Here is a 13,339-nt window from a genome sequence, read left to right as displayed (position 1 = left end):
ATGACAAAAAAAATAAAAAGCCAAGAAAAAAAAAAAGACTTCATGATTGCAAAGAAAACAAAAAAAAAAATCTCTTCAGCATTAACAGAACATTTAATGAGCAGTTTTCAAAACCTAAGAAAGAGACCAATTAGCTAGCGTGGAAGGAACTATTAAAAAGGCTACAATTTTTTGTGGAATTTTTCATTTCTTAAATTTAATTTATTTTTTCTTATACACAATTTTTGAAGCAATTATCTTTTCAAGCTTTATACTGACACTGGTAATATTCTTTATTTTTAACTATGTTAAATTAGAACCTCCTTCATCTGAGCTGCGCATACACATCATAGAATAGTATCACAGAATAGTATCATAGAATAGTTAGGGTTGGAAAGGACCTTAAGATCATCTAGTTCCAATCCCGCTGCCATGGGCAGGGACACCTCACACTAAACCATGTCACCTAAGGCTCTGTCCACTCTGGCCTTGAACACTGCCCCCTTCAGATACTGGAAGGCTGCTATAAGGTCTCCACTCAACCCTCTCTTCTCCAGGCTGAACAGCTCAAACTTTCTCAGCCTATCTTCATACGGGAGGTGCTTCAGTCCCCTGATCATCCTCGTGGCCCTCCTCTGGACTTGTTCCAACAGTTCCATGTCCTTTTTATGTTGAGGACACCAGAACTGCACACAATACTCCAAGTGAGGTCTCACGAGAGCAGAGTAGAGGGGCAGGATCACCTCCTTCGACCTGCTGGTCATGCTCCTCTTGATGCAGCCCAGGGTACGGTTGGCTTTCTGGGCTGCGAGCGCACACTGAAGCCGGCTCATGTTCATTTTTTCATCGATCAACAAGCGCAAGTCCTTCTCCTTGGGCTGCACAAGTCCAGGTAGATGACATCAACTGCTCTACCCCTGCCCATCAGTTTCGTAGCCCCATCATAGAAGGCCACCAAATTGGTCAGGCAGGATTTCCCCTTAGTGAAGCCATGCTGGCTGTCACCAACCACCTCCTTGTTTTTCATGTGCCTTAGCATGCCTTCCAGGAGAATCTGCTCCAAGAGTTTGCCAGGCACAGAGGTGAGACTGACTGGTCTGTAATTCCCCGAGTCATCCATTTTCCCCTTCTTGAAAATGGGGGTTATATTTCCCTTCTTCCAGTCATCAGGAACTTCACCTGATTGCCATGATTTTTCAAATATGATGGCCAGTGGCTTAGCAACTTCATTCGCCAGCTCCTTCAGGACCCCTGGATGGATTTCATCAGGTCCCATGGGCTTGTGTACATTTAGGTTTTTAAGATGGTCTCGAACCAGATCCTCTCCTACAGTGGCTCTAGGGTCTTCATTCTCACAGTCCCTGCGTCCGCCTTCCAAGGCTTGGGTGGTGCGGTCAGAGCATTTACCAGTGAAGATCGGGCAAAGAAGTCATTAAGAGCCTCAGCCTTCTTCAAATCCTGGGTAGCCAGTTCTCCTGATAGCTTCCGGAGGGGGCCTACGCTGTCCCTAGTCTGTCTTCTATTTGCTACGTACCTATAGAATCCCTTCCTGTTATCCTTAACATCCCTAGCCAAGTTTAATTCTAACTGGGCCTTAGCTTCCCAGACAACATCCCTGTATTCTTCCCAGGCTGCCTGTCCCTGTTTCCACCTTCTATAAGCCTCTTTTTTCCCTCCAAGTTTCCTCAGCAGCTCCTTATCCATCCAAGGAGGTCTCCTGGCCCTCCTGCTGCACTTCCTTCTAGTTGGGATGCAACACTCCTGAGCTTGCAGCAGGTGAGCCTTGAATAACAACCAGCAGTCTTGGGCCCCCCTGCCCTCTAGGGCTATATCCCATGGAACCTTACTAAGTAGGTTCCTGAAGAAGCCAAAGTCTGCTCTCTTGAAATCCAGGGCAGTGAGCTTGCTGCACGCTCTTCTCACTGTCCTGAGGATCTCAAATTCGACCATCTAATGGTCACTGCATCCAAGGCTGCCCTGGAGCATCACATTTCCAACCAGTCCTTCCCTGTTGGTGAGCACGAGGTCAAGCATGGCACCTCACCTTGTCGGCTCCTCTATTACTTGCATAAGGAAGTTGTCTTCCACACAATCGAGGAACCTCCTGGATTGCTTGTGCCGGGCCGTACCTTCACTCCAACAGATGTCAGCGTGGTTGAAGTCTTCCATGAGAACAAGGGCCTGCGAGCGTGAGGCTGTTCCTATCTGTCTATAGAGTGCTTCATCCACAGATTCCTCTTAATCAGGCGGTCTGTAACAGATGCTCACAGTAATGTCCCCCATAGGTGTTCTCTCTTTAACCTTGACCCACAAACTCTCTGTCGACTGCTCACCCGTCCCCGACAGAGTTCCATACTCTCCAGCCTATCCCTAACATAAATAGCAACTCCACTTCCCCGCCTGCCAAGCCTGTCTTTTCTATAGAGCCTGTAACCTTCCATTCCAACACTCCAGTCATAGGAGCCATCCCACCATGTTTCTGTGGTGCTTGCTATATCATACTCCCGCAGTCGTGCACACATCTCTAATTCCTCGTTTGTTCCCCATGCTATGAGCGTTTGTATAGAGGCATCTGAGCCGAGCTCCAAATGAAGCCGGCTCATTGGCTGGAGCAGCTGGAACACCTCTGCATCGCTCCGAGCATTTATTATAGGTGCTGGCAACTGACTGGGTGTGTTGGGATGAAACAATGTCCCCTACCCCCAACACATCTAGTTTAAAGAAACCTTGACCAGTCTGGTAAGCCTCCTACCAAAACCTCTCTTCCTCTTCTTTGCCAGACTAGCTCCACCAGCCCCCAGGAGACCTGGCCTACTAACTTGGGCCCCGTGTTCAAGACACCCAAACCCCTGACTATGGCACCACCCTTTTAACCATTTATTAACCTGGCCAATCCTCCTGCCTTTTTTAAGGTCCTCCCCTGTATCCTGGAGAATTGATGAAAAGACAATCTGAGCTCCAGAGCCCCTAACCACCTCTCCTAGGGCTCTGTAGTCCTTCTTTATGTTCTCCAGGCTACTTCTATCAACATCACTAGCATCCACATGGATCACCAGAAGTGGGTAATAGTCTGTGGGACTCACTAGAGCAGGCAGCCTCTCTGCAACATCCCTGATCCGTGCCCCTGGTAGGCAACACACCTCTTTCGGGATCGGGTCAGGCAGACAGATGAGTGCTTCTGTTCCTTTCAAAGTAGAGTCCCCTACCACAATGACCCGCCTCTTTTTCCTGGCAGCACCAATAGAGATCTTCTTTACCGGTGCACCAGCTGGTTGTTTCTGGTGCAAGTGCCCCTCCTTCTTAGCCCCTTGGAGGACAGCAAAGCGGTTCTGGGTGGGACAACCAGTTGAACATAAAACATTTGTAATAATATTTAAAGCATAATATCCGATACATGTAAGAGAGATAGTCCAGATTCAGAAGACTAACAGGAAAAAACAAATACTATTACATTAGGCACATGAATTGCTTTTAACTGAGTCAACAAATTTTGCAGGCAGTTCTCAAATGTTGCTTATACACAAATCCTTTTCTCCTGCAGGAGACCCCGTTATTCTGTTTAGATTCTAGGCAAAAAGATTACAAACTGTGTACAAAGAGGTCTCCTCAGCATGGAAAGAAAAAAAAAAAAAAGCATGTAAAAAGAGTAGGGACTGACTCTAAGTGGTCTGCAGTGGTTTGAAGAAACAAACTTGAATCCCAGAAGCAGACAGTGGAGCACGGTGCTTAAACTTAACATGCCCTACAAAATTAGTTTGGGTGCAAGCTAGAAGGATGCAGCTATGCTGTGAATGGCTCCAGACATCATTTGCAGTTAGCCAAGCTATATTTGGACTGTTTTCCACAGCACAATGTACAGCATGTCCTGCATCTGTGCAATCCTTAGCTCAATGTGACCTTACTCGATTGGCCTTTAGACCACACAACGATACTACTAATAAATACCAGGGAAATAAATGATCACTAAACACACTTGATATATTTGCTTAGCATGTAACAGCAATACTAATACATACACCAGCACAATGCAAGCAGATTCTGATGTACGCTATATAGTTTTAACACAATGGCCTTGATCCTGACATTTCTGGCACCATCTTCTACTGTCTTTCTTCATTTTGCAGTTACGTTATATGGGGTACTCTAGATTCGAAGTAGCTTTGGTCAAGTATTAACTTAGAAAAAAAGTCTAGTTTATTAGCAACCTTTAGAAAACTGCTGTGTGAACAATGATTTCATTAAAAATAAATAAATCACTGAATAGATGGAACAAACCATTTTTGTTCCAGTCTTCATATGCTGTACAGCAAAACAAATACAAATCTCTGAAAGAAATGTACTTCCTCAGCTGCTTACTTTTTTATGCTTTAAGTTTACAAACAATTGATTTTGAAAAACTAGCATCACAGAAAAAGAATCTTTAGAATTCTGTGGATGTCCTTCTTATGATAAAGTACTTGAGTTCTTTGGCAAAAAACAGGTGAAGTAAATTCAGATGTGACAGAGGTCTCACAAAAAATTAAACACTGGTACTGAATATAGTAACATTTCTTATGACCTCACCTGAAGGGAGGTTACAGAACAGAAAATAATGGCAAAGGAAAACTACTGTTACTTCATTTAGCTGAGATCAAGTCAGCATCATAAACTGTCCCCATTCTTATTGTGTATTAAAATGGAGCTGAGAGGTTGCGACCAGGACTTGGCGTTAGAAAGACACTGTAAGATTTTCTCCCACAATTTTACAGTCAGAGCAGGAAGAGAAAAGCGAATGAACTGGGAAGAACTTTTACAATGGGTCATAAAACTGCTGTTAAATCTGTGGGTGGCATTTGTTAACAGTATAGTCTGAAGCGGCAAAAGAGAGAACTGATGAGGAAAGGATATGAAGAGAAAAAAAAGAAGAGCAAGGATGGCAAGAAGGAAGTGCATGTGACAGGCACTGAAGTGAAGCTGAAGTGCCTGTAAAAAACAATTCTTAAAAAGAAAACAACGTTGAAAGTAAAACTGTGAGGGAAGGAGGAGGCATCATGGGCTGATATTGTCAGATAATTCTTGCTGAACTGCTTGAGTAGCTTCATGTGCCAACCTTGAGCTTCAGACAGCAGAATGACTGCCTGTTAGAACAGTTTGGTTTGGTTCAAGGTGAATCATGTGTGCACTTTCAGGATGTTTTATCTTCACCTATCTTCAAATACAAAAGAAAGGCAGTGTCAGCTTCTGTTCCAGCTTTAAAATGTTCGCTATTGATAAACTTTTGTTAGTCATCTTCGGATAAGACTAAAGAAAAAACACCAGATAAAAGAAAAAAATGCAGTCAGAATTTCATGTATATAAAGTTATGCCTCTGATTTACTATGTACTTTTCAGGCTTAGGAAAAATTATATTCTTCTCCTCAAACATCAAAGAGATTAAGATACAGCTTGCAGCAGAAGCCAACAGAAGGAGAAAAAAAAAAAAAAAAAAGAGTAAGACTTTTTATTTAGATAGCTTTGCTAGGAAAGAAGTATTTTGAAATAATTTAAAGTTCTTAGGTTGTGTGAACTTGGGAAGATGCTGTTTGATATCCTGAGTGTTTTATCTGGACTAGTAACCTGTTCTCTTCCCTGGACTTATGCAATCCAGATCAGCTCAATACGAAGGCAAATGACTCCTGCAAGGTTTTTTTCTCTAGATCATTACTCAGTATCTCATCTTTTCCTTGCCAAGCTCATTTAGTACTGAGGTAGGACTCTTTTGCATATCATCCTTGGCTTTGAGCCTTTGAGAACAATGACACTTGAAATTAAGCCCATGATGCCAGGGCTTGATGCTTTGCCGTCTGCTGTCATTAATGATCAATCTGGGTACATGTTAAAGAATAGCCACTTGTTTGTGCAAGTGATCGAAAGCAGTTTTGTTAATGGAGATATTTGGGTTGTTTATTATTATATGTTGTTTGCGTACAATCTAAAAGATAATTACTGTTGTCTTCTTCATTATGTAACTAAAATCTATGGAAAGAGAATTGTGTCACATCTCTCAGTAACATACAACTGGGTGGTAGAAACTGGGTTGACCTAGACAGACAAAAATAACTTTGGGAGGAGTGGAGGATGGCTATGGATCATGTGCTGATTTGTTTAATGTTGACCTAGCTCTATGGCAAAGAGTTTAACAGGTTCCAGCAAGGACTTGCTCCCAGCATGTACAGCTGTAATTACTGTGGGAGGGTTAGAAGCCCCTATGTCTTCATAGGCTTTGTGTGGTGTCTGTTCATCAAACACTTCCCGAGCATCCTTCCAGAGCCTGTTGTTAATAATTAAAAACAAAAAGAGTGATGTGATACAAGGGGTAGAAAATAGGGCATCTGAGGTTTCACTGACGAAGCTGGTACAGCTTGCAAGTAGAAAGAAACCAAAAACCTGTAGCCCACAATGCTCTAAATGCTTTTGTTATTTGCATAATCCTATAAATAAAGGTTGTGAGGTTTTCTTCCTTTAAGTGTTAATTTTGTACACTTACTCATGGCTTTTGAGAGGGGGCCACATCCCTCAGAGGTTCAAACTGTCAGAGAACAGATTTACTGAAGACTATTCCATTTAGTACATCTCGAGTACAGAGTGTTCCTTGGCCACAACTTCTCAGAGAGTTACAGAGCATTCATGCTTGTCTTGTTTACCTTCCTTCTTTGGCAACTATTATTAGTGTTGCATCTTTACCCAAACGCTCACCTTAAATAAACCTCTCCTCCCTCCCATTAGAGACATTCCCCCAATATACTTCTCTTCCTTCCCAAATAGATGAGGATTGAGAAATAGTCTTAGGAGTAATCAGAGAATAACAAATGAAAAGAAATGGCCTCAAGGTGCACCAGGGGCGGTTTAGATTTGATATTAGGAAAAACTTAAGATTTATAGATGTGGTGCTTAGGGACACTGTTTAGTAGTGGGCCTGGCAGTGTTAGGTTTACAGCTGGACTCGATTTTAAGGGTCTTTTCCAACTTAAATGATTCTATGACAAAAGAGAGGAATGAGGACAAATAGCGTAGAGCACTCTGCCTAGCAATCACCATTCATAGAGCAAGAACTCTGGTCTGATCCATCACATCTGTTCTCACATGTACCTACACAGCCCTACCAAGGTAAGTTAGATTTTTTTTCTCAGGAATGGAAATATTTTGTTTTTCCAAGCAGATCAGTTGATTTAGTAGAACAGAGGCAGTAAACACTTCCCCTAGCCTGCAGCAGGCACTGCAAAATATGCGAAATATGAAAGTAGCACTGTGAATCTCCATTGCTTTTGACACTTGATTAAACAGCTGAGAGCAACAGTAACTGTGCAACAGGAAAACAGTGTCATTAAAGGGTGAAAGACCTACACGCAAAGCATCACAAGGAATCTCTCTTAAGTACGTAATTTTGGATACTATGCATCTACAGCAGTTTGCTCCCACTGTAGTTTTTTGGTCTCACTGGTGAAACGCAGACTTAAGAGGTCAGAAACACAGCGGATCCAGCTGCCGGGGGTCTGTGCTCTATAGATGGGGTTTGATGTCACACACAGTTTTTTTCAGGGCAGAGCGCCAGGGCACTCAAACACCCGTCTGCTTATCGTGCGTGAAAGCCGGGAATCTAAGCTCCCCTGCCGCCGGAGGAACGGGAGAGCTCCTTCCCTTGTCCGAACCCTTCTCCTCGTGTCAGAGACACGGCGGCGCGGTCCCCGGGCACCCGACGGACGCGGCCTCGGCTGAGGGGGAAGAGGCAGCGGCGGCTCCCGGGACGGGGCCGGCAGAGAGCTGTCAAGAGCTGGCCGAAACCTGGCAGCAGCGGAGGAGGAGGAGGAAACGGAGGAGGAGAAAGAGCTGGCGGCAGCAGCAACAGCACCGCTGCTCGGGACCTCCCCTATCGTCTGGGAGCCGCTGCTCCGCCCCGCTCACCCGGCCGGCCCGCGGCTGCCGGGAGCGGCTCCATGCGCTTGGGCCGCCAGTGCGCAGCCGCGGTAGAGCTCAGCCGGAGAGGAGGAAGCGGCGCGGCGCGAGGGGAAGGAGGCCGAGGCCGACGGAGGTGGCGGTGGCTCATGGCTACGCGAACGGGCGGACGGATGAGGCGCGGGTGTGCGGGTCGCTAGCGCTTCCCGAGGCGGCAGCTCCGGTGGGCTAGGGGACGGCGCGAAGCGGGCCCCTCTTGCGGCGGCAGCTCCGGCTCTGGGTCGGGGCCGCGGCGGTGGCAGGTCCTGCTCCTCGTCGCCTCCCTGTGGGCTGGTGTTATGGCCCTTTGGGGGAGCGCAGAAGGCTCCCCGGCTTGGAGGTCAGCGCAGCTCCTGCTCCTCGTTGTCTCCTGCTGCGGTAGGTACCGTGGGGGGTGACGCCACTTGTCCGCCTCCGTCTCCCGGGCCAGGAGGCGGCCGCCCGCCGCGGGGGAGGGCGAACAAAGCGGCCTTTCTCCCGGCCGGCCGTGGGGTCCCTCAGCTCGCCCTGGCGCGTCCCGGGACTTCAGCTTTCCCCGCGGCTGCCCTGACAAGTGTCCCCATCGTCCCCCATGCATGGCGGCCGCTCCGAACCCGGCGGCTCCACGTCTCGCTCCGTTTTTTTTTTTTTTTTTTTGTTTGATATCTGTGGGGGTGGGCGGAAATCTCAGGGAAGTCCTTAAAACTGGGGCTGGGATTTGGCCCAGCAGCTCTCGGCTTTCTTTCTCGCAGATGTACGTTGCCGAGAACTCCGGACTTGGCGTGGGGCCGCGCAAACAAACCAGCCCCAAATCCTCTGAGTCACGAATAATCGCAGGCTGTGGATAATGGGGATGCCTGGGAGATGTTCCACGTCCGGCCTGGTGTCTGGGGGCAGGGCGCGCCCCTCGGGGGCACCGGGCTGGCGCTGTGTGATGAGTTTGTGACACATCAGCACAGGCCTTGGAGCTCTTCCAGGGACCTTTGCTTCTGCTCAGCCTGCTCTCTCTTCATACCGAATGACATTTAATTTATGGTTATGAGCCTACCTTTGCACTGACCTGCTAACAAGAAATGTTTGTGCAGATGTGTTAGGGAATGTGCTTGCTTTGGTTTTACACTACGTAAGTATATATACACAATAGACCAAAACACGGACAATGAGAGTCCTTGCGTGTTTTTTCAGAGTCTTGTTTGTGTCATTAACCTATGAGTATAGGTTGTGTCCGTGGGCCCCCAGTGCTAGAAGCAGCGTTTGGCACAGAGCTGGGCATATGCCTTGCCCTGAGAAGGACAGCAGCAGGGCCCTGGTTTAGCAGTTTCTGAAGTAGTTGCCTTAAAACACATTATTGAGCATATGAAATTGGAATCTCTTCTACTGTTTTGGAAAACAAACTTGTCTGGAACCTCAAGATATTTCTGCTTTGCCCATGCAAAGGGCTTTGTCCAGCACATGCCTGTGCTGGAAAGATCAGTGCAAACTCAAAACTAAATGTACCACGTAAATTTGTAAGAATGTTTCCCGTTTCATATTTACATGAGAAGAAGTAAGGTAAGCTTCTTCAGAGCTACAGTTGCACCAGTATCTGTAACTGAATAGCTATGCTGGCATAGTTTAATTTTTTGAGGGGACCTACTTGCATGAACAGTGAGGTACTGACCAATCTTTTAAATGCACACAAAGTCAAGGAGAAGAGTTTAAATATCTATAAAGACTGTTAAAAGTTTGGTATGTTAAAAGCTAAGTTGAAAACACAACTGGAAAGGAGTTGGCTAGTGCAAGGAGTGTTAGAGAAAATCTCAGGTCTGGATAGATTAAGTTATCCTCATGTTTGCATACTTAATGTACTTGAGAAATTTTATTTCGGTGCAAAGTTTTTTAACAAACTCCATGTATTTGTTTTATCATATCACAGAATTGAAGTAAAAAGACAATGATAATTGTGATATACCTCATCAGCCTCATTGGTAGTTGGATTTGGATCATGATGCTGTAACTTAAACAGTACTGTCAGCATTTACACTATCAAAATTAAAACCACAGCACAATCTTTAGTTAGAGAATAAAACAATCAAGTAAATTTCGTGCTAAATAACATTTTTTGTAGACTTTTAATCAAGGCTGTCCAGAGTTAAACCAAGAATGAAGGTTCCATAAGTTTCTTTTGCCTTGCTGAGAAACATATCACCATCTGTTATCGCCACTGCTGGGAAGGAGAAGCTGCTTCTGATTCCGATCAGTGTGCTGCCTCATCCTCATGAGGGATTACTTTCTCCTAACACTTTTTGTTGCAGATGTCTGAAGTCCTGACTGGTTGCACTGCTTGAAGGAAGGGAACTTTCTCCTGCCCAGGCTAGAGCATCCAAAACGAAAGCAAGTGTTGGCTGTGTAGGGTAGCCCTATCTCTAGCTGTTATTTGGTTTGTTTGTTTCTTTTGGGAGAAGGAAGTGGGAACTGTGTTCTACTAAAGTATTTTATCTCCCTGTACAACTGCTTTTAGCTCTTCTAAAATAAACTAATTTAATATGGGCATGAATTTGATCAAGGCAGTGTTGACAGCAGAGCTCTGGTCTGTGATGTTGATCCTGAGCAGAGCCTTGTGTATATCATGATACTGTGTATTAAGGCTTTGAATACAGTAGGCAGTATTCAAGGTAAATGCATAGTTGGAAAAGCAGTGGTTGCTTTCCATTATGGAAAGCATCACTGGTTGCTTTCCATTATGCAGTTGCACAGCTAAAATGTCTAGAATTTTCCACTAATTAAAATACTAAATTCACGAAGGCTGATATGTGGGCACTGAGCTCTCAAGAGAATGTTTCTCTGTTTCCCTGTACTTAGTGAATTCTTCAAACCTTCCTTCTGATGATGACTATAATTATAAAAATTTGAGAAGGAGGAATACTGATGAGTGAAATATTGGAATAGCACCGACTAAGAGAATTATAGCTCAGTAGCGTGTTGTTGGGCAATGGGCTTTTAATACGTCTGGGCTTACTGTTGACTTGGAAGTTTCATATCCAAGAAATAATTGATTGTATGTCTATATAATCCTGGCATGGCTTTTACTGGGACAAATATTAAGACATTTCTGTATATCTCAAAGGTCCTAACAGTTCTCTGATTTCAGAACAACCATGTGGGTTTTTTTTCCGGGGGGGTGGGGGGGTGGGGGGTGGTGGAAATGCCTTTTGAGAAATTGGTCCTGTTCTTCAGAGCAATGTTTTCGAACCAGAGTTTGATAATTGATCAACTGAAAATCAATCTTAGAATTATTGAGTCATTCAGATTGGAAACGACCCTCAAGGTCATCAAGTTCAGCCATTAACTTAACATTGCCACTTCCACCACTATGCCAGGTCGCTGAATGCCACATCTACAGGTCTTTTAAATATTTCCATGAATGGTGATTTTAATTTTTTTCTTGTTAAAACATGAGCTTAAATTAGAGAACTGAATTCCTAGTGTTAACATTCTATTTGATTTTTATTTCACCCTTGGCAGGATGGTGGTTCATATCTTACTGGTACTGTGATAGCGCATTATCAGGAGCAATTGAAGAGTGATTGGTGTTCCAGAGTAGAGATTGAGTTATGAAAAGTGTCTGAGGTGTCACAGCGCAAAGCTAGGACTTGCCTGCCTCTGGAATGGAATCCATAAGCATGGGTATTTGGCTTCTTCAGATTCCTGGAAAGTCTTATTTTTGTTAGTCTTAACTATACCTGTCACCCTGATATATTAATTTGAATTTCCATCCCACTTGAATGAAGGAATACAGAAAACTTTTATAATGTTCTGTACAGTTGGTAGTAGTCAATGCAGTAGCACAGTAAGTAAAATTCTTGCTTTACCAGGTGTAGGACAGCAAGACTGAAACAGTTCAAGATAGAAATGGGGGCAGATAAAGATCAGTCTTGATCTCCAGGGTGGTGAGTGAATACTCACTGGCTGTAGTGAGTACTTGAAGCACTAATGACTGAGAAACGTTAGCAGAGGTCAGAAAATTATTATTCCACAAAATTGTAGATGAAACAATGTTTTGTGTAACTACTGAGATTATGATGCTATTGATGTTATTCTGTCCCATTAAAGAAAGACATATTACACTTATCTAAGCTTTAAAATGCTTAGCTTTGGGTTAGAACCATTCCAGGTTTCTGTGGTACAAATGTTGCTTGAGATTACAATGAGACTATATGTGTGTGTATATATATAAATCCTTGTTCATTTCGTTTTAAGATAAGGCAAGTAAAATTGTTATGGAAGTTCACTGATCAGGACCTGAATTTTACTTATATGTCACTTTGCTAATGATGGTATGAGAAGGAATAAATAATTCTTCAGGATCATTCACCTAGTTTGAAAGAATAGCCTGAATCATGTAAGCAAATAAAGTCTTGTCAGCCAGTTTATTTGATTTTCTAAAGAAGCTGAACAATAAAGCCAGAGCAGATTGTCCTAAAGGAATGGCTCGGCTTAATAAATTGTTGTACTTTAAACTCTTGAATGTCACTCTTCAGTGATACTTTTGTGATATACTGAATAGATATATCTTGCTAAGCCAGAAATCGTTTTATTGGCAAAACTGCTGCATTTAATTTATTAGAAGGGTTTGTAGTGCTTGAAGTGAAAATGCCCTGATTTTAATGCCATAGGAATTTGTATTGTCTAACAAGTTGATCATATGTCAAGTTGTGCAAGTCCATGCACACTAACCTGTCTATTCAGAGCCACAGTTAGGTCTGTAGTCAAAGTGAAGTCACATGGACGACATTTAAAGCAGTGTTCATTTGAGGGGAGAAGAAAAAAGCCCCACATCCTCAACAACCTCATAGCAAAAAGAGCTTAATCTAAGGTAGTTGATGTGATTGTTATTATGCGCTAAATGAGAAAGTCGTCTGCCAGAGGAAGAGCAGAGAGGTACTTGTAACCAGAATCAGGACAGAAGCCATCTGACTTCATTCCTGTCATCAGAGCAAAGAATATAATTAGCATGGCTTTTTTGGCTGTTTCTGTCATTGCTAGGAGAGAAAGAGCTCTGCTGGGTGAATGTTGGAAGGGCCCTGCAGGTTTGTTTGACTCCTTTGCTTTAGTCACTCCTATTTTAGTATCAAATAGATGTAAACTGCATGGGTATTATTTCAGCTAAGCGCTAAATATATCGATTTGTATTTGTCCTGACTAAAACTTGCACTTATGATCAGTCTTGTGGTTCATTAACAGATCTCAAATTTTTAAACTCGGTGTCTTTGATATGTTAAGGACATTCTTCCACAAATCACTTATCTTTTGCCATAAGCCTCAGTTTCCCAAGCTGTAGACATGATTTTCATACTTGCTAAGTATAATCCAGTGATTTGCTTACAATTTTTTTAAAAATTCATGAGTACTGTTTGAGTTGTGTGAAGAGTGTGGTTTTGCTTTCCTAGAT

The 13,339-nt window shown here is 43.7% G+C and overlaps 1 protein-coding gene across 2 annotated transcripts in view; it reads left to right on the top strand.

Moving 5' to 3' along the window:
- Positions 1 to 7,986: 7,986 nt before the first annotated feature.
- LRP12 (LDL receptor related protein 12) overlaps positions 7,987 to 13,339 on the top strand; it is a 55,559-nt gene continuing 50,206 nt past the window's right edge. For both annotated transcript variants that reach the window (XM_080610730.1, XM_080610729.1), the window contains exon 1: positions 7,987 to 8,307. In XM_080610730.1, coding sequence (XP_080466856.1) covers positions 8,229 to 8,307 — 79 coding nt within the window. In that variant the 5' untranslated portion in view covers positions 7,987 to 8,228. The remainder of the gene's footprint in view (positions 8,308 to 13,339) is intronic.

Source organism: Psittacula echo, assembly GCF_963264785.1.
Source record: "Psittacula echo genome assembly, chromosome: 2".
Classification (NCBI taxonomy): domain Eukaryota; kingdom Metazoa; phylum Chordata; class Aves; order Psittaciformes; family Psittacidae; genus Psittacula; species Psittacula echo.
This window is presented reverse-complemented; position numbering and strand designations above follow the sequence as displayed.